Here is a 20692-nt window from a genome sequence, read left to right as displayed (position 1 = left end):
CTATGACTTTGAAACATCACCCAAGTAAGCGCAACTGATCTATTATTTCTCATCACTAATGATAAGATAAAGTCAGTAGTCGTAACTTGATTTCATGAGGCTGAGTGATCTCATGAGTTCCTAATATAGAACCTAATAACATGGTACCACCGGGAATCAAACCCGGGACCTACTACCTCAAGGGCGCTCGCGCTGAGGTTTAGAATGTCTCCAGACAGTCTTTTTCCAAAAAGGGCGTTTTCCAAAGGTCATATTGATCTGTAAATATTAGGTAAAAAGGTGTTGAAAGAACTCAGAGGACAAAAGTTTTCCTGCTATGAATTTCGTTTCTCAGAAGTTATTTTATTTCCAAACAATTTCAACTCTATAAAGATAACTTCTAACTCGATACAACTCATCGAGAGGGGAAGAAAGGATCATTTACGTACATTAGGATTAAACACGAACGAAATGCTTAGTATAACTTATCATAGGACATTTTTTTTTTTCAAAGAAACTAAATGTCCTTTGTCGAAAATTCCATGCCTGGGCTGGGGTTGAACCCACGCCCTCCTGATTTCGAGGCGAGCGCCAATACGGCAATTATGATGGCACCAACTTCGTTGGCTACTCGTTTTTTCTCTACCTCTAGCTCGACCTTTGGCTTGTCGGGGCACAAACTCAAACATATACCGCGCACGGTCAGTAATGCAGTGTCAGTCGCACTACGTACGTATATGCCACTAGAAGTTAAGGTCACACTCAGACCGTCAAAAAGCTTCCGACGGTCAGGCAAATCGCCGGCTCAAGATCAAGGAGGTGGATGTAACATAACCTCAGATGGACTATCCTTTGCCTTCGAAAGATGAGGGCACTAGTTTGTTCCTTACAGGTCGTCTCGACTTTGGCTTTTTCAGGCATGAGCACAAAAGACCCCCTTACGTAAGTCCTTGGCACCAGCTCGTTTCCAATACTCAGATAGGATATCCTTCGCCTTAGGTCGAGTTTCACCACCGTGGATTGTTCAGGATTGAGTTCAACCCGAGGTTGACCTGGTTATTAAGTATAGGGAAACCCTCGTTTCATCACAATCCCGAGTTGGTAAACCCCAGCATTAGAAGGATGGCACTGGATTCAACAATTCAGGTCTTTACAGATCGTTTTCCTTAGCTCTGTTTGTGGCTTTTCATGTGACCGATTCATTTAGAAGGATGGCACTGGATTCAACAATTCAGGTCTTTACAGATCGTTTTCCTTAGCTCTGTTTGTGGCTTTTCATGTGACCGATTCAGGTATGAGCACCAATAACCGCCTTGCGAAGACGTTGGAAGCTTGGAACGTCTGTTTCCAATACTCAAATCGGCTGTCCTTTGCCTTCGAAAGCTGATGGCACTAGAGTCAACAATTCAACACTTAGCAAGAAATTAACTCTTTACAGATCGTTTTCCTTAGCCCTATTTTTGGCTTGCCAAGTGACAGATTCTTCGGGTAGCAGATGGCGCGGTTCGTTCCAGGATTGTATTTTGCCGGAGCCCATAAACACATAGGCTACATTGGTGATCATGATGACGCCGAACGAAATCCAGAACACCAGCCGCCATTCCAGCATTGTACTCTGTGAACATGGGAATATAATGGGATATAATTTTATTTGAGCTCTAGTGTTTTATTCGTAGAAGCGTAACCCATCCTTTAGGGCTGTCTAGCCTTTACACCTTTTTGTGTGTGGGGTTAAGCTGAATAGTGTTTTATTACTTTTATTTGACTAAAGTGTTTTATTTTAACTTACATTTGGCACTAGAATCCCAATCAGATACGGCGAGATGATGCCACTGATAGCTCCTATCCCATTGACGATGGCCATCAACGTCCCGGCATAGTTGGGGGACAAATCCAGAGCGTTGACCTTGAGCGAAGGGTAGAAGAACCCCATGAAGGCCATGCCCACCGTGAAGAGGGTGACCACGAGGATTTGGTCACAGCCTGCGTAGGACGCCAGAATGACTCCCGAGGCTGGACCGACCGAGGCTGAAAAAAGGAGTGAAGACGAGGTCGAATTAACAACCATTCGTATAAGATTAACCCATCTTTTGGGGCAGTTGCTGCTACACGTAAGCCTCAGAATGGGATTTTCGTTTATGGAGTTAAGCATTAATAACCATTGCAGAAATTTCGCCCCAAAGGAAGCGTTCTTTTTGCGACACTGATTTAACTCTAGGCTAAAGTTATGAACTAATGGATTGTATGGAAAAAGCAGACATACTCGTACAATCCAAAACTGTTAAAATGGACCTCCTGAAGGTTACCGATTCTTCAATCAAGTAAAATTATGAAGCCCAATATGACGGCATCTGTTTGGTAGCCCTGGACACGTAAAGTAAGTATGAAGCCAAATGCTAAAAATTGTCAAGAAAGAGGAAAAGCAGGTGAGGCTTTATCGCACCATTTTGGAAAGGTTTCATACATCGACCCGCAGACTAAGCGGAACGATATCGATCGGTTATTTATGTATCGCACCTCACCCTCTTTTTTCGCTGGAATTTCAATTCTAGAGGTTTAAGGCTGTAGACAGTGTAGACCAAGATATCATCTCACATGGAAATGGAGCTTACCTATTGTGGTAAATATTTTGCGAATGACGGTCACCGAGAAGATATTCTTGGACACCAAATAGTCACTGAACCAGCCAGCAACAATGGCAGTCAGCCACATGAGCAGAAACGGCAGGGAGCTGAGGACTCCGTTCTGGAACGGGGAGAAAACAGGATATCAAGAACAGTTTAATCGTTCCCAGGGGCCTATGAATAAGGCTCAAAAATAACATAGGCCCATCCATCTTCCTGGAAACGATCTAGTAGTTAGTTTAAAAAAAAATGAATCAATCGAAACCTGCCTCGGTGGCGTAGTGGTCAAGACGCTCGCCTGGTAATCAGGAGGGCGTGGATTCGATCCCAACCGAGGTATGGAATTTTATCCTCATTTATTTAAGAATTTGACCACATAATAATGGAGCTCTAAGGGTTAGGTGGTAGAGAACGCCTAACACCGAGGCTGAAAAAAGGAGTGAAGACGAGGTCGAATTAACAACCATTCGTATAAGATTAGCCCATCCTTTGGGGCAGTTGCTGCTACACCTAAGCCTCAGAATGGGATTTTTGTTTATGGAGTTAAGCATTAATAACCATTGCAGAAATTTCGCCCCAAAGGAAGCGTTCTTTTTGAGACACTGATTTAACTCTAGGCTAAAGTTATGAACTAATGGATTGTATGGAAAAAGCAGACATACTCGTACAATCCAAAACTGTTAAAATGGACCTCCTGAAGGTTACCGATTCTTCAATCAAGTAAAATTATGAAGCCCAATATGACGGCATCTGTTTGCAAAAGATTGCCAAGAAAGAGGAAAAGCATGTGACTTGTGAGGCTTTATCGCACCATTTTGGAAAGGTTTCACACATCGACCCGCAGACTAAGCGGAACGATATCGCACCCTCTTTTTTCGCTGCTCGTTCCAGGATTGTATTTTGCCCGAGCCCATGAACACATAGGCTACATTGGTGATCATGATGACGCCAAACGAAATCCAGAACACCAGCCGCCATTCCAGCATTGTACTCTGTGAACATGGGAATATAATGGGATATAATATATAATTTTATTTGAGCTCTAGTGTTTTATTTGTAGATTCATAGAAGCGTAACCCATCCTTTAGGGCTGTCTAGCCTTTACACCTTTTTGTGTGTGGGGTTAAGCTGAATAGTGTTTTATTACTTTAGTTTTTTATTTGACTAAAGTGTTTTATTTTAACTTACATTTGGCACTAGAATCCCAATCAGATACGGCGAGATGATGCCACTGATAGCTCCTATCCCATTGACGATGGCCATCAACGTCCCGGCATAGTTGGGGGACAAATCCAGAGCGTTGACCTTGAGCGAAGGGTAGAAGAACCCCATGAAGGCCATGCCCACCGTGAACAGGGTGACCACGAGGATTTGGTCACAGCCTGCGTAGGACGCCAGAATGACTCCCGAGGCTGGACCGACCGAGGCTGAAAAAAGGAGTGAAGACGAGGTCGAATTAACAACCATTCGTATAAGATTAACCCATCTTTTGGGGCAGTTGCTGCTACACGTAAGCCTCAGAATGGGATTTTCGTTTATGGAGTTAAGCATTAATAACCATTGCAGAAATTTCGCCCCAAAGGAAGCGTTCTTTTTGCGACACTGATTTAACTCTAGGCTAAAGTTATGAACTAATGGATTGTATGGAAAAAGCAGACATACTCGTACAATCCAAAACTGTTAAAATGGACCTCCTGAAGGTTACCGATTCTTCAATCAAGTAAAATTATGAAGCCCAATATGACGGCATCTGTTTGGTAGCCCTGGACACGTAAAGTAAGTATGAAGCCAAATGCTAAAAATTGTCAAGAAAGAGGAAAAGCAGGTGAGGCTTTATCGCACCATTTTGGAAAGGTTTCACACATCGACCCGCAGACTAAGCGGAACGATATCGCACCCTCTTTTTTCGCTGGAATTTCAATTCTAGAGGTTTAAGACTGTAGACAGTGTAGACCAAGATAGCATCTCACATGGAACTGGAGCTTACCTATTGTGGTAAATATTTTGCGAATGACGGTCACCGAGAAGATATCCTTGGACACCAAATAGTCACTGAACCAGCCAGCAACAATGGCAGTCAGCCACATGAGCAGAAACGGCAGCGAGCTGAGGACTCCGTTCTGGAACAGGGAGAAACACAGGATATCAAGAACAGTTTAATCGTTCCCAGGGGCCTATGAATAGGGCTCAAAAATAACATAGGCCCATCTTCCTGGAAACGATCTAGTAGTTAGTTAAAAAAAATGAAAATAAAATGAATCAATCGAATACCGAGTTGGTCCGATTTTAATGGAATTTGGTTCACATCTTCAGAGCATGAAGGTGTTAACGACATGACGGGTTCATTTGCTACAGTTTAAATGGATTCCAGTCAATTCATCGGTTAGCGTGATGGATTCTCCTATTTATTCTACTCTAAGAAGGAAGATCCATCAGCTATTCAAGCCCCATGTCACTGTGACCTGGTTAGAATAGATCTTTTGTGACTATTCTACTAACGCAGAAATGCTTTTACCTTGGCTATGGAGTTAGTGAGACTCAAACCCCAGTCCCCTGGACTATGAGTCCCAGAACTCATTATTTTATTAACGCAGATTTACCTTGGCTATGGAGAACTTCATAACGCTCTTCATATACTTGGGCAGATCTGCGCTAATCATGAACAGACCCCAGTCGTGTCCTATCTGAGCCCGAACTAACCCGAGACATTATTGGGACTCAAACCCCAGTCCCCCGGATTCTGAGTCCCAGAACTTTCTAGATGTCTTTACCTTGGCTTTTCCTGGATGTCTTTACCTTGGCTTTTTCTAGATGTCTTTACCTTGGCTTTTTCTAGATGTCTTTACCTTGGCTATGGAGAACTTCATAACGCTCTTCATATATTTGGGCAGATCCGCGCTGATCATGAACAGACCCCAGTCGTGTCCTATCTGAGCCCGAACTAACCCGAGACATTATTGGGACTCAAACCCCAGTCCCCCGGATTCTGAGTCCCAGAACTTTCTAGATGTCTTTACCTTGGCTTTTCCTAGATGTCTTTACCTTGGCTTTTTCTAGATGTCTTTACCTTGGCTTTTTCTAAATGTCTTTACCTTGGCTTTTTCTAAATGTCTTTACCTTGGCTATGGAGAACTTCATAACGCTCTTCATATATTTGGGCAGATCCGCGCTGATCATGAACAGACCCCAGTCGTGGAACCTTTAGGGCTGTTTGCCCCTACACCTAAGCCTCAGAGTGGGCTTTTTTTTGTAGAGTTAAGTTGATTCCTAACAAAGCTTAAAAACCTGGGCGATCTTGAGTAGCTTTTTCGTTAGGTGTTTTCCATGGATGTCTTGCAGAGGATTGGATAACCCTACAGTAAGTCTCCATGGTAGTAGAGGGTACATTCGAGGATGGCGTGAGTAGCTGCCTCTTCACAGTCCCCGTAAAATCTATAAACAGTTTCGGCTTGCTGGAAGCCCATCGTTTGTAGATGTTTTTTTTAGCTCACAGTGACCAGTGATCTTTTTGGGGCTGATTCTAAACATCCTTCCGCATTAGAAAATCCATTTCACTCAGCAAATGGCCTAACCAGGGTTTGCTCCTTCTTTCTTAAAAGTCCTCAGACAAAATGAATCCTAAGGCATTTGGCTATAGCCTCCACAGTGCAGGTGTGCTAGTCCTTTACAGCAATAACTAGTTATTAAGTTAATATCCATGACTATTTGGCAATGGTGCAATAAGTAGAATTAAGTTGATTCCTAACTAAGCTTGAAAACCTGGGCGATCTTGAGTAGCTTTTTCGTTAGGTGTTTTCCATGGATGTCTTGCAGAGGATTGGATAACCCTACAGTAAGTCTCCATGGTAGTAGAGGGTACATTCGAGGATGGCGTGAGTAGCTGCCTCTTCACAGTCCCCGTAAAATCTATAAACAGTTTCGGCTTGCTGGAAGCCCATCGTTTGTAGATGTTTTTTTTAGCTCACAGTGACCAGTGATCTTTTTGGGGCTGATTCTAAACATCCTTCCGCATTAGAAAATCCATTTCACTCAGCAAATGGCCTACCCAGTCGTGTCCTATCTGAGCCAGGACTAACCCTATGAGGGGAACCGAAGTAGCCATCTGACGCCAGGGAGTGGGCGCTAAGTTCTGAAGAAGAAGAAAACAAAACGAAGCTGGTTAAGGAATTAAGAAAAAAAAAGGAAATTTAAAAGGACACTATCAAAATCAGAGTGCCCTAAATCACACAATTGATCAGAAAAAAGAGCCTGGGTAAAAAAAAGTACCAAAATCAAGTAATTAAAAAGAAAAGGAAGCCAGCCTATGTAGTTAGCTTGGTTGGTAGCGCATCTGCCTTGTAAGCGTTATGCTGCGGATTCGATTCCCGTCCAGGGCGGATTTTATTCTGAAGGGATAAGGTTCGCTCTCGGAACGGCCGGCTTATCCTCTATTCCTTCTCTGATTTCGGGACGATAAGACCTTAGCAGTTACAGTTCCCTCTATCAAACCTCTTTTCCCTCCATTAAACCTCCTTTACCCTCACGGTACTCACCTTGTTTCTCGCCAAACATCCAATAGTGTCGGCCAGATATTCTTTCTCCCGCTGACTAATATAGGGATGAGAGGCGGGATCGTTGTAACACAGGAAACACCATGCTACGAACCAAAGCACACCGAGAATGCCGAACAGGTAGAAAATCTCTGGCCAATCACCGTCTGTGTATTTGAGGAGAAATCCGGACAGGAAGGAGCTGAACACGGTGCCGATTTGGTTCCCTGAGAACGAATAGATTAGATTAAAGTAGACCTAGACCATACATTAGAATAAGTCATTAGACAAACCGGACTGCATCGGACCAAAATTTGTTCCGCCGGACTAGTGTGTAGGCTAAAGTTTGGTCCGGCGGACCAAATTTGCCGCCCTTTCGGAACATTGGTCCGGTCCGGGAGAATTTAAAATGAATTTGATTTTTGGCCCGGCGGACCATTTTCCCGGACCAATGTGTGTTGCTCGGACCATTGGACTGAAAACGTTAGCATTTTTCGACTTCGAGCTTTGACCGATCACGACAGACTCATATGGTCCGTGTAATGTGTAGTCACAGTCACTTCAGATTTCGTTTTAATTAATCCCCCGGACCAAAAAAAAAAAACAAAGTATAAGAAAATTACCTGCAAACACGAAGGATCCGATTTTGCCACGTTCCGTGGGAGGTACCCATTGGGCGAGTAGGGTGTTCAGAGCCGGGAATGTAGTGCCCTGCAAGTAGAGAGAACAAGATTTGTTAATTCGAGCCGTCTGCAAACAGATTCACGCAATGTACACTTCAGGGAAAATTGCGGTGCCTTGGAATTTTGAGAAGTAAAGGTGTGTGTGTGTGTGTGTGTGTGTGTGTGTGTGTGTGTGTGTGTGTGTGTGTGTGTGTGTGTGTGTGTGTGTGTGTGTGTGTGTGTGTGTGTGTGTGTGTGTGTGTGTGTGTGTGTGTGTGTGTGTGTGTGTGTGTGTGTGTGTGTGTGTGTGTGTGTGTGTGTGTGTGTGTGTGTGTGTGTGTGTGTGTGTGTGTGCAAATATAGTTAATTGATGTCGACTGAACCGTCCACTCTGCCTCGACAACATAGATTTATCTCGCTGATCGACGGCGGGTCAACTATGTTTAGACACACCTTAAGACTTGTAGATTTGAGGTTTCTAGAAACAGGACGCCTAATGTTTACGCGATGTCCTCTTTAGGGAAGAGAAAGTGAGGGAACTAATTCAGTCCCATGCTACTTTTGAACTAGTACGTCCCGCAATTTGTATTTTTCCCTATCCTGGCGCACCGCAGTGTGACCCACACAACCCCCATAGCGTCGAAACATCGACACCAATATATGGATCTCTAAGAAAAATGACCTAATAGTCAAGTTCTAGCATTTGAAACCAACCATATATGAACTCCATAACGCTTTCGACTCTCTTACCTCTCCGAGTCCTTCGAAAAACCGCAGCGCAATCAGCCAGTTGGCGCTTTGTCGGGCCGCAAATGGGGTGAGGAGGGTGAAAATGGCGGTCGACAGAATGCCAAACCCGAGGGTGTGTTTGCCGCCAAATTTCTGCGCTAGGAGTCCCCCAGGGATGTGCATTATGACGTAACCCCAATAGAAAGCACTCAGAATCAGGCCCTGTGTCTTCTCGTCCCAATCGAATTCATTGTCCTGGAAAAAGAAAAAAAAAAAACATATGAATCAGAATTTCTATAAAAGAAGAGCCATTTTTGTCCTCGCGAGGCTGAGTTGAATCCGGGAATTGAATCCGGCCGTGTATGTCCACTGTGATATCCACTCGGTTCCTCCCGGTAATGTGGATATTGTTTCTCTCGTTGCCAATCATTACAAAGCCCAGAAATTCAAACACTAAGCGGATTGGCATGATTTCAAGTAGACCCTGCCGGGAATTGAACCCCTGACCTTTAGCTTGCAGATCTAGTGTGATACCCTCTGGGCGACGGAGGTTGCTATGGTTTCGGTGCCCCAAAGGCCCAGAAATTCAAACAAAATTTCAAACGCTTACCGGATTGGTGTGATTTCGACTGTCCAAATCCCCAGGACATCCGTTTGGGTCTATCTTAACCGGGCCCTTGTGATGAACCACGACCATCTCCGTGATGGCCAGACTGAGACAGCCCCGCATGGCGTACGCATTGGCCACCGCCAGGAAACCCATGAATCCGAGGATGTACCGCTGTGATATGCATCCTGAAATGAGAAGGAAGCGTTCATTGAGATTAGACGTTGTGGTATTGTAATGGAACAACTCTTGGTATAATGCAGGGATGCCCACAACCTTTTCAGAGTAAGATCGACTTAAATTTTCAATACAGTCTTGCGATCGACTACTTAATGAGATCCTTGACTCTGAATTTGGTCCACAAGTTTAGAGCAATGAGGTGTGTAAGATGATATTGTCAGGTTCAAAGAGTTCAAACACTGCTGGGTGTACTAACCGCGATCGACCGGTTGGCCAGCCCTTGCTATAATGGAACAACTTGTTCCGAGCTGACAGTTTAAATAAAGCACTACTTGTATTGGAAGGGTAGTCTTGTGGCTTTTAGTAGCGCATAGTCGCGTGAAAAACCAAACCTTTGAAAATGATAGAATCACTATTTGAAATGATAGTCTCTATCATTTTCAAAGGTTTGGTTTTCAGGCGACTACGCGTTACTGAAAGTCGCGCGACTACTTTCCAATTAATGAGGTGTGTAAGATGATATTGTCAGGTTCAAAGAGTTCAAACACTTCAAACACTGCTGGGTGTACTAACCGCGATCGACCTGGCTATAATGGAACAACTTGTTCCGAGCTGACACTTTAAATAAAGCACTACTTGTATTGGAAGGGTAGTCTTGTGACTTTTAGTAGCGCATAGTCGCGTGAAAGACCAAACCTTTGAAAATGGTAGAATCTCTATTTGAAATGATAGTCTCTATCATTTTCAAAGGTTTGGTTTTCAGGCGACTACGCGTTACTGAAAGTCGCGCGACTACTTTCCAATGTGTGTCGAACCTAAGAGGTCTGTATCGTTTTCATAGGTTTGTTTGTCAGGCTACTATACGCGCTACTATCTCTTACGCTTAAGTGTAGGGGCCACTGCCCCAAGGGATGAGTTAAGCTTACACGAATGAATATACGAAAAGTCGCAAGACCATACGCTTCGAACGTGAGACAATGAGACATGCTTTGCAATGAGACATGCTTTGCAACGTAGTGACGTCAAAAGATTTGCGAAATGCGACGTAACTACAATCCTTCCTGTTACCCTGTAACTGATATGAAACGTGAAGTTCACACTTAATAAGCAGGTATCATGTAAGAGGTCTCAGTATCATATTAATGCGAACCTAAGAGGTCTGTATCGTTTTCATAGGTTTGTTTGTCAGGCTACTATACGCGCTACTATCTCTTACGCTTAGGTGTAGGGGCCACCGCCCCAAGGGATGAGTTAAGCTTATACGAATGAATATACGAAAAGTCGCAAGACCATTCGCTTCGAACGTGAGACAATGAGACATGCTTTGCAGCGTAGTGACGTCAAAAGATTTGCGAAATGCGACGTAACTACAATCCTTACAATCCTTCCTGTTACCCTGTAACTGATATCAAACGTGAAGTTCACACTTAATAAGCAGGTATCATGTAAGAGGTCTCAGTATCATATTAATGGGGACTTTAATGCAGGTATCCAATCGGATAAAATGTAATTACACGTTACGGGGCGATCGTGTAGCAAGATGTGGTCAATTACTTTGTTCTAATAAGGATACTTTATCACCTCGATTTATACCGAGTTACCGAGTGGTCAGATTGATCACAAAGTAATCGATAGAACGAAGTGAGATTAGAGTTTTAACTAAATGATTTTGCATAATTCAGTTTTTCTATCGATTTTTTTTCGTGGTAATTCTCGAACGGTTTGCACCTTTGCACGATTTTGGTGAAATTTGACAAACATATCTAACCTAAAGGAACTTTTCTCAGTAAATTTTGGGCTCTACCTATTGGGCCTTTGGTAGCCCCGTAGGGTTTTCCCGACTAAATTCCACAGTCCACTACAAAAATTCTACAGAACCACCAATCACTAGTAGGTAGCTAAAGAGGTCATTTTTTGTCACGATTTTTTTAGTCCATCCCTTGTGGGCGATTGAAAGGTGGCACCTAATGGCTGTCGACTTAATCTCTCGTTCATTCCTCCACTTGCTTTTTTTCCTTCTAGCTAACAGACAAAAAGTATTTTTTTCGGCACACAAAATGACCACGGTTTGATGATGTCAGACCAAAATGTCAAATAAAATAAACATCCTGTATAAGTTTCGGACTGCATTTAAATTCGCACCTAGAGCTAGTCAATTTCGGTGTAATACCACTTGGCGCTCAATGTCGAATCATAAATTTGACTGCAAGTTCAAGTTTCTGGACACCTTGAAGTTTCGGTACCTTGGAGCATTTTGCTGATAAAGTCGAGGTACCTGGCACGATCTTGATAAAGGTCTTGCCTGGGTTTACTAGAATTGAACTGTTCTATTCAAGAGTGACCGAAGGGCGAAATCGAGTTTTTATGAAAACGGTTCTAGTTCTACCCAAAGTTTTTGATTTCCATTGAACAGCAGATTCGTACAAGTTTAACCCGAACCTTTAGGGCTGTTTGCCCCTACACCTAAGCCTCAGAGTGGGCTTTTTTTTGTAGAGTTAAGTTGATTCCTAACAAAGCTTAAAAACCTGGGCGATCTTGAGTAGCTTTTTCGTTAGGTGTTTTCCATGGATGTCTTGCAGAGGATTGGATAACCCTACAGTAAGTCTCCATGGTAGTAGAGGGTACATTCGAGGATGGCGTGAGTAGCTGCCTCTTCACAGTCCCCGTAAAATCTATAAACAGTTTCGGCTTGCTGGAAGCCCATCGTTTGTAGATGTTTTTTTTAGCTCACAGTGACCAGTGATCTTTTTGGGGCTGATTCTAAACATCCTTCCGCATTAGAAAATCCATTTCACTCAGCAAATGGCCTAACCAGGGTTTGCTCCTTCTTTCTTAAAAGTCCTCAGACAAAATGAATCCTAAGGCATTTGGCTATAGCCTCCACAGTGCAGGTGTGCTAGTCCTTTACAGCAATAACTAGTTATTAAGTTAATATCCATGACTATTTGGCAATGGTGCAATAACTGCATCTGTTGAACCTCAATTTTGTCAAGTGGTATAGAGGTGTGGCCCAAACTTCCGATCATTTCCTGTGTTATTATTTCAGTGATTTCTGCAATGTTTTGACGTTGAAGGACAGGTTAGTGTTACCGTGTAATTTATGCCTTCAAATCCAGTAATTCTGATTTACGTGATCCTTATTCCTTCACCTCTTCTTTCGTGTGAAGTTCATTCAATTACATAGGTATACATAGGTATGTACATAATATTCTAGGATTTCTAGGTCAGTAAGTCAGTAGTGATTTCATAGAAAGAGTATGGATATTATCAGGATCTTTGAAGTTTTTATCTACCGGAGTTCAAGTCTTTAGGTGGTATAATTGATTGTCTGACAATTCAAGTTTCAAACAAGCTCGTCAAAAGTCACTTTCAATGGATATACTTTCGGCTGTTATACTTTTTCTTCCATCGAATCCAGATTCATTTTGAAAAAAAAAAAAAAAAAAAAAAAGTTCATGATCATGTCATTCCAGGATATCTATACAGGGTGTCCCGCGAACGACTGTACAACGCTTGAGGGTTGATGCAGGACCTAAAGGGCTACCAGAAAAAGCTATCTGGACAGATCCGATTTTCAACAGGGGCGGAGTTATGAAGGATTTTCTGTTTTTCAACATTTTTCATACCTTGACCCCTTAAAACGCCTTTATCTCTTGAACCAATAAAGATAATAAAAAACTGATTGCACCATTGAAAAGAACACAAAATTTACTAAAAGAAAAGATTCCCTGTTTTGGTAAAACCCTCCCTCAAACACAACCAAAAGCTTGAGAAAAAGATTTTTTTGTATCTCTTTAAAAACTACCATTTTTTCAATTCGATTTTTCTCATAAGTTGTGTTTTCCTTTCGGAAACGGAACTGATTCCGTGCGCGCGCCCTTTTCCCATGGTGTAGTACAGGCATTATTATGCCAAAAGAGGCGAAACAACAAACGAGCTTCAGAAGAGGAGACATTCCAAAAAAAAGCAACTATACCTAACTCGAAATTTTTCGTTTTATTTCAGACTGAAAGCTGATGAACCTAGAAAGATCAACTCGTTGTAAAATTAAACCAATCTCTTTGTGGCATCTTCCGATCCGGAGCCATCTGAGGTAAGTTATAGTTGTAATAAAATTATACCACTTATGGCCTCCTTATCAGGCCCATGTGACCTGGAAGGTACATATTTTATGAAGGACTTGGGAAACACTCAACTTTGATTGGTTCAAAGGTTCAAACAAATATGGTTCGTTCTCGGAACAGCTGGCTTACTTTTTTAGAACTTTCAGATTTTTCTCAGCACTTCTTCTTACCTGAACTGGACTTTTCCGGTGTGAAAATGTCAATGACTGGATTGACAGGGGTCAAATCATTTCTCTCCCGGTCCGATATGGAATAGACGTTGGGAACTTTGCGCGGCATCGTCAAAAAATATCTGGTGTAAAAAAAAAAAAAAAGATTTAGCAAAAAAGATACCGAAAATATTTAATTTGACAAAATAATCTTTCTAAACCCGGGGTTTCAAAAGTTAGATGTCAGCGTAAGTAAAGTTTTAGTTACCTAATCCTATAGACACTTGGTTATTTTAAAGGGAATGTGTTATTTGTGAGAAAAAAAAGAAGTTATTTGAAGGATTTGTTATTAAAAAAAAAAAAATAATAAAAATTATAAATTCAAACGGGATATTTTTAGCGTCAAAAAAAGATTTTGGTATTCGCATATGTCTTTTAAGGTGCGACATTTAAGGTACAAATTTAGCACACAAGGCACAAGGTGCATCTATGTCATTTAAAGTGTATTTTAAAAACTCGAGTTTATTATTTAAGGTTTAATAAATAAAGGTAAGTAAAGATATCACAGTTTCAAGTTGAAATATTTACACTGACCAACACTTCGAGGGTAGATCCTTCCCAGGGGATCCAAATTTGGGATTTGGGTCTTTGATGTCCCGATAACTCTGAAGAAGGGCGCTGGAATCACTTGGTCTGATTTTGGTGTCCTGGGTAAAGTGTAGAGCGATTATTTTCTTGCAAACCGTTCTTTTACTCATATCACAAGAAGTTATTTAGTTTCTTTCGTGGTTTTAAGTTCACAATTTGACTGCAAAAGAGACACTAAACTGTTCAGAATAGATGGAATTTCATCAGCGTTTTTTGGTTATAGTTGATTTAGCAAAAAAGATACCGAAAATATTTAATTTAACAAAATAATCTTTCTAAACCCTGGGTTTTAAAAGTTAGATGTCAGCGTAAGTAAAGTTTTAGTTACCTAATCCTATAGACACTTGGTTATTTTAAAGGGGATGTGTTATTTGTGAGAAAAAAAAGTTATTTGAAGGATTTGTTATTCCAAAAATAATAAAAATTATAAATTCAAACGGGATATTTTTAGCGTCAAAAAAAGATTTTGGTATTCGCATATGTCTTTTAAGGTGCAACATTTAAGGTACAAATTTAGCACACAAGGCACAAGGTGCATCTATGTCATTTAAAGTGTATTTTAAAAACTGGAGTTTATTTAAGGTTTAATAAATAAAGGTAAATAAAGATATCACAGTTTCAAGTTGAAATATTTACACTGACCAACACTTCGAGGGTATGTCATTTAAAGTGTATTTTAAAAACTCGAGTTTATTTAAGGTTTAATAAATAAAGGTAAATAAAGATATCACAGTTTCAAGTTGAAATATTTACACTGACCAACACTTCGAGGGTAGGTCCTTCAGAGGGGATCCAAATTTGGGATTTGGGTCTTTGATGTCCCGATAACTCTGAAGAAGGGCGCTGGAATCACTTGGTCTGATTTTGGTGTCCTGGGTGAAGTGTAGAGCGATGATTTTCTTGCAAACCGTTCTTTTACTCATATCACAAGAAGTTATTTAGTTTTTTTGGTGGTTTTAAGTTCACAATTTGACTGCAAAAGAGACACTAAACTGTTCAGAATAGATGGAATTTCATCAGCGTTTTTTGGTTATAGTTCAAATTTTTTCTACGAAAGAGCAACTATCAACTGATTTTCAACACTGCAAAAGCAAATTAGTGGAAATTAAAATTGAGAGTTCAACCTGAAAAAATGACTGTCTCAACTCATCTTTCCCGACCAAATGAATCTGTTGGAAGTCCACTTCTGGAATAAAGTGAAGATCCAACAGTTTTCCTTTTTTTCCTGTTCATTTCAGTATTTCACAAAATTACCGAGAGACGATAATTTCACATTGACTCCAAAGCAATTTGATTTTAATCTGAGTGGAAAAACAGAATGCAGAATGATTAAACGATCTAATGACGGAATATATCTTATTGAAGGTGCCTATTTTGCGTATAATATAGTAACTTGTGAATCTTCAGATGTTATTGGAAAAAACACACTCTTGTGATATATGATTAGATGACCAGTTCTTTCTACCATGGACGACCTATAACCTCAGGTTGTCTTTATTGATAATACTGTGAACGCATCCAAATGTGTTTAAATAGATAAAACCAACCTGCATATGTGTAAATGACAATCGTACCTACCTAGTTGCTTATGATAATAAATAATAAGAATAAGAATACGTAAAATACGTGTTATAAACCAAGGCATAAAGTCCCAGAGTGTCTAGTTGTCTACTAAAGGTAAAAGTCGAGAGTTCACAAGATAAAAACATCAGAAGTGATAAGGAACCTATAACCTCAGTATGCCTTTGTAGGCTTGTACTCTGGAGATCCCAGGTTCTATTCCCGGCAGGGTCGAAGTTTTTCGACTTTTTCGATTAGGAGGTATGCACTTTGGGGTAGAGAACGCCTCCGGCCTTAACTTTGCCTAGGGGCTTCCACTGAAGGGTCAAGTATTAACTCAAGAGCCTAGTATTAGTTTCAGCCTTTGCAAAATGTGCTGCAGTTGGACCAAGGCATAAAGTCCCAGAGTGTCTAGTTGTCTACTAGAGGTAAAAGTCGAGAGTTCACAAGATAAAAACATCAGAAGTGATAAGGAACCTATAACCTCAGTATGCCTTTGTAGGCTCTAGAGATCCCAGGTTCTACTCCCGGCAGGGTCGAAGTTTTTCGACTTTTTCGATTAAGAGGTACCTATGCACTTTGGGGTAGCGGTAGAGAACGCCTCCGGCTTTAACTTTGCCTAGGAGCCTAGGGGCTTCCACTGAAGGGTCTAGTATTAACTCAAGAGCCTAGTATTAGTTTCAGCCTTTGCAAAATGTGCTGCAGTTGTAAATGTTAGAATTATTCCCTCTAATGATCGAGTACTTAAATTTTGTCAAGTGGTATAGAGGTGTGGCCCAAACTTCCGATCATTTCCTGTGTTATTATTTCAGTGATTTCTGCAATGTTTTGACGTTGAAGGACAGGTTACCGTGTAATTTATGCCTTCAAATCCAGTAATTCTGATTTACGTGATCCTTATTCCTTCACCGAAAAATGAGGACCAACGGGATTTTTTTCTTCTACGACTTCTAGATCCCGAGATAAATCGATTTAAAAAATACCGGTAAATCGTGAAGTTTGACGTCACAGCATACGCTCCCATAGGCGATGACGTCATAATTTATGACTCCCGCTTCGTTTGTTTATGTGCAAGCGTTTCTGCGCATTTTGACGTGAAATCTGACGTCACAACTCTTTGAACTTTTTCATTAGAACGGCAATTAAAAATTGAATTTTCGACCTTTTAAAGGTTACTTTTTCGGAGTTTTGACCTCAGATTTGGATTTTTCACAACTTTTTACGTAGGAATTGACCTTTTATTAATAATATTACCTTTTTCGGAGTTTTGACCTCAGATTTGGATTTTTCACAACTTTTTACGTAGGAATCGACATTTTATTAAAAATATTTCTTTTTAGTATTTGGATTTTTCACAACTTTTTACGTAGGAATCGACCTTTTATTAATAATAATTTTCCCAATTGCAACTCCTCCATTGGATAATTGGATATTTCACAACTTTTTACGTAGGAATCGACCTTTTATTAATAATATTTTCCCAGTTGCAACTCCTCCATTGTGAAGAGACTCGCTGTCTGTACCTCTTGTACTCAGTATTTGGAAAATGTGTATACGCTTGCTATGATTTGTTTTCATAGATTTGATTTCATATGAATCATTCCTAGAAATACATCCCATGGAGTTTCCACTTTCCAAGAAACCTGAAAGTTCACAAAACCCGAGCAATTCTCCAAGATGATAACATTATCATTCTTGCTGCATGACTGGATGAATTTAGTAAGAAATTTGAGGTACATACATATTGAGAGTCGAGACGAAAGTCCAATTACCTATGGGATGTTTAATATGAATTTGCGAGTGCATTCATTGGGGAACGACATTTGTGACGAAAGCATTTATAAATTAAACAAAACAAAGGAAATTCGTTCATTTATGATTAGGGTTTATAATAATGTCCCATTGACTTATACCTATAGGACATAGGTAGAATGTCTAATATGAATTTATAAAATATCTGCCTCGATGGTGTAATGGTCAAGATTTTCACCTGGTAATCAGGAGGGAGTGGGCTCAATTCCAGTCAAGCCAAAATGGATTGTCCTCAACATGGAAATTATGGATTGTCCTCAACAATGAAAATTTGAGCATAGTAATAGTAGTAGTTACTGCTGGAGTAAAAGGATTAAAGGACTCTAGTCCTGCTTTCGACCAGTGTAAATAAGAAAATAAGGACTGAAAATTTGACCACAGTAATAGTAATAGTAGTAGTTACTGCTGGAGTAAAAGGATTAAAGGACTCTAGTCCTGCTTTCGACCAGTGTAAATAAGAAAATAAGGACTATTATTATCTAATAGGTACGTAATTTTAATGGATCACAAACATGGATCACATTACGTATGTAAAGTAATTCAATGGATGATGATATAAGTAAAGCTTATTCAAAGTACATCAAAGGGTTGTCACTCATGCATCCAAGCATCGGCCTGACGTCTGACGTCCAGAATTTTGTTAGCCTCATGACTCTCATGCATTCACCTGGGCCTTATCAACGTGGTCTATCATGCAGAACTCTCGTGAAACTTTAAATCCAATATATATTCTATTTCAGGGCTGCTCAACCGGTCCATCGCGATCGTGGGTTGATTTCAACCCGGTCGATCATTTCAACCCACCTGGTCGATCATTTCAACCCGGTCGATCGCGGATTGATTTCAAGGCGATCGCGACCAGCACACTCAACAGTGTTTGAACCTGGCAATATCATCTTACACACCCGATTACTCCAAACTTGTGGACCAAATTCAGAGTCAAGTCTCTCTGTGGCCCAAACTTCCGATCATTTCCTGTGTTATTATTTCAGTGATTTCTGCAATGTTTTGACGTTGAAGGACAGGTTAGTGTTACCGTGTAATTTATGCCTTCAAATCCAGTAATTCTGATTTACGTGATCCTTATTCCTTCACCTCTTCTTTCGTGTGAAGTTCATTCAATTACATAGGTATACATAGGTATGTACATAATATTCTAGGATTTCTAGGTCAGTAAGTCAGTAGTGATTTCATAGAAAGAGTATGGATATTATCAGGATCTTTGAAGTTTTTATCTACCGGAGTTCAAGTCTTTAGGTGGTATAATTGATTGTCTGACAATTCAAGTTTCAAACAAGCTCGTCAAAAGTCACTTATATTCTTTCTCCCGCTGACTAATATAGGGATGAGAGGCGGGATCGTTGTAACACAGGAAACACCATGCTACGAACCAAAGTACACCGAGAATGCCGAAGAGGTAGAAAATCTCTGGCCAATCACCGTCTGTGTATTTGAGGAGAAATCCGGACAGGAAGGAGCTGAACACGGTGCCGATTTGGTTCCCTGAGAACGAATAGATTAGATTAAAGTAGACCTAGACCATACATTAGAATAAGTCATTAGACAAACCGGACTGCATCGGACCAAAATTTGTTCCGCCGGACTAGTGTGTAGGCTAAAGTTTGGTCCGGCGGACCAAATTTGCCGCCCTTTCGGAACATTGGTCCGGTCCGGGAGAATTTAAAATGAATTTGATTTTTGGCCCGGCGGACCATTTTCCCGGACCAATGTGTGTTGCTCGGACCATTGGACTGAAAACGTTAGCATTTTTCGACTTCGAGCTTTGACCGATCACGACAGACTCATATGGTCCGTGTAATGTGTAGTCATAGTCACTTCAGATTTCGTTTTAATCCCCCGGACCAAAAAACAAACTATAAGAAAATTACCTGCAAACACGAAGGATCCGATTTTGCCTCGTTCTGTGGGAGGTACCCATTGGGCGAGTAGGGTGTTCAGAGCCGGGAATGTAGTGCCCTGAAATTAGAGTGAACAAGATTTGTTAATTCGAGCCGTCTACAAAGAGATTCACGCAATGTACACTTCAGGGAAAATTGCGGTGCCTTGGAATTTTGAGAACTAAAGGTGTGTGTGTGTGTGTGTGTGTGTGTGTGTGTGTGTGTGTGTGTGTGTGTGTGTGTGTGTGTGTGTGTGTGTGTGTGTGTGTGTGTGTGTGTGTGTGTGTGTGTGTGTGTGTGTGTGTGTGTGTGTGTGTGTGTGTGTGTGTGTGTGTGTGTGTGTGTGTGTGTGTGTGTGTGTGTGTGTGTGTGTGTGTGTGTGTGTGTGTGTGTGTGTGTGTGTGTGTGTGTGTGTGTGTGTGTGTGTGTGTGTGTGTGTGTGTGTGTGTGTGTGTGTGTGTGTGTGTGTGTGTGTGTGTGTGTGTGTGTGTGTGTGTGTGTGTGTGTGTGTGTGTGTGTGTGTGTGTGTGTGTGTCGTAATTTGTATTTTTCCCCATCCTGGCGCACCGCGGTGTGACCCACACAACCCCCATAGCGTCGAAACACCGACACCAATATATGGACCTCTAAGAAAAATGACCTAATAGTCAAGTTCTAGCATTTGAAACCAACCATATATGGACCTCCATAACGCTTTCGACTCTCTTACCTCTCCGAGTCCTTCGAAAAACCGCAGCGCAATCAGCCAGTTGGCGCTTTGTCGGGCCGCAAATGGGGTGAGGAGGGTGAAAATGGCGGTCGACAGAATGCCAAACCCGAGGGTGTGTTTGCCGCCAAATTTCTGCGCTAGGAGTCCCCCAGGGATGTGCATTATGACGTAACCCCAATAGAAAGCACTCAGAATCAGGCCCTGTGTCTTCTCGTCCCAATCGAATTCATTGTCCTGGAAAAAGAAAAAAAAAGACATATGAATGAGAATTTCTATAAAAGAAGAGCCATTTTTGTCCTCGCGAGGCTGAGTTGAATCCGGGAATTGAATCCGGCCGTGTATGTCCACTTGTTGTTGTTACTTGTTTTGTTGTTCGTGTTGTTTTTGGAGGAAAATTCGGCGCGGCGATAGAAAGAAACAGGTGGACAGGGAATCATAGTAACGTAGGAAGTTGACGGATTCTCCATTTGTATCGTTAATAT

General features: G+C 41.2%; 2 protein-coding genes and 1 long non-coding RNA gene across 7 annotated transcripts in view; 1 reads left to right on the top strand and 2 right to left on the bottom strand.

Moving 5' to 3' along the window:
• Positions 1 to 1193: 1193 nt before the first annotated feature.
• LOC103510794 (putative inorganic phosphate cotransporter) overlaps positions 1194 to 20692 on the bottom strand; it is a 29762-nt gene continuing 10263 nt past the window's right edge. The window contains exons 1-11 of one of the 5 annotated variants that reach the window (XM_026824753.1): positions 14178 to 14391; positions 13605 to 13726; positions 9134 to 9318; positions 8545 to 8778; positions 7756 to 7843; positions 7136 to 7359; positions 6649 to 6732; positions 5721 to 5789; positions 4591 to 4723; positions 3792 to 4030; positions 1194 to 1594 (exon numbers count right to left, since the gene is read on the bottom strand). In XM_026824753.1, coding sequence (XP_026680554.1) covers positions 1412 to 1594; positions 3792 to 4030; positions 4591 to 4723; positions 5721 to 5789; positions 6649 to 6732; positions 7136 to 7359; positions 7756 to 7843; positions 8545 to 8778; positions 9134 to 9318; positions 13605 to 13713 — 1548 coding nt within the window. In that variant the 5' untranslated portion in view covers positions 13714 to 13726; positions 14178 to 14391 and the 3' untranslated portion in view covers positions 1194 to 1411. Of the gene's footprint in view, positions 1595 to 1768; positions 2008 to 2591; positions 2725 to 3791; positions 4031 to 4590; positions 4724 to 5449; positions 5534 to 5720; positions 5790 to 6648; positions 6733 to 7135; positions 7360 to 7755; positions 7844 to 8544; positions 8779 to 9133; positions 9319 to 13604; positions 14392 to 14456; positions 14585 to 20692 lie in introns of those variants that run through there. The other 4 variants (XM_026824752.1, XM_026824754.1, XM_017444735.2 and 1 more) reach the window with 4 other exon arrangements.
• LOC113468092 lies at positions 14715 to 15314 on the top strand. Its single transcript, XR_003391951.1, has 2 exons — positions 14715 to 14813; positions 14931 to 15314. It is a non-coding gene; the product is annotated as an uncharacterized LOC113468092 (long non-coding RNA).
• Positions 18913 to 20447, bottom strand: LOC113468090 (putative inorganic phosphate cotransporter). The gene is made up of 3 exons (XM_026824750.1): positions 20211 to 20447; positions 19493 to 19580; positions 18913 to 19106 (listed from the first exon to the last, which is right to left on the bottom strand). Exons 1-3 carry the CDS (start codon positions 20370 to 20372, stop codon positions 18913 to 18915), a joined length of 444 nt encoding a protein of 147 aa, XP_026680551.1. The 5' UTR covers positions 20373 to 20447.

This window comes from Diaphorina citri, unplaced genomic scaffold, assembly GCF_000475195.1.
Source record: "Diaphorina citri unplaced genomic scaffold, Diaci psyllid genome assembly version 1.1 scaffold643, whole genome shotgun sequence".
Taxonomy (NCBI): Eukaryota; Metazoa; Arthropoda; class Insecta; order Hemiptera; family Psyllidae; genus Diaphorina; species Diaphorina citri.
This window is presented reverse-complemented; position numbering and strand designations above follow the sequence as displayed.

What these genes read in the sequence shown, in the direction of transcription:
- LOC113468090 (XM_026824750.1), bottom strand. Translation starts at nt 20,372, where the DNA reads ATGCACATCCCTGGGGGACTCCTAGCGCAGAAATTTGGCGGCAAACAC. An exon ending in TTTTCGAAGGACTCGGAGAG is followed by an intron (nt 19,581 to 20,210) that starts GTAAGAGAGTCG and finishes CTCTAATTTCAG; the next exon opens with GGCACTACATTCCCGGCTCT. An exon ending in CGGATCCTTCGTGTTTGCAG is followed by an intron (nt 19,107 to 19,492) that starts GTAATTTTCTTA and finishes ATTCGTTCTCAG; the next exon opens with GGAACCAAATCGGCACCGTG.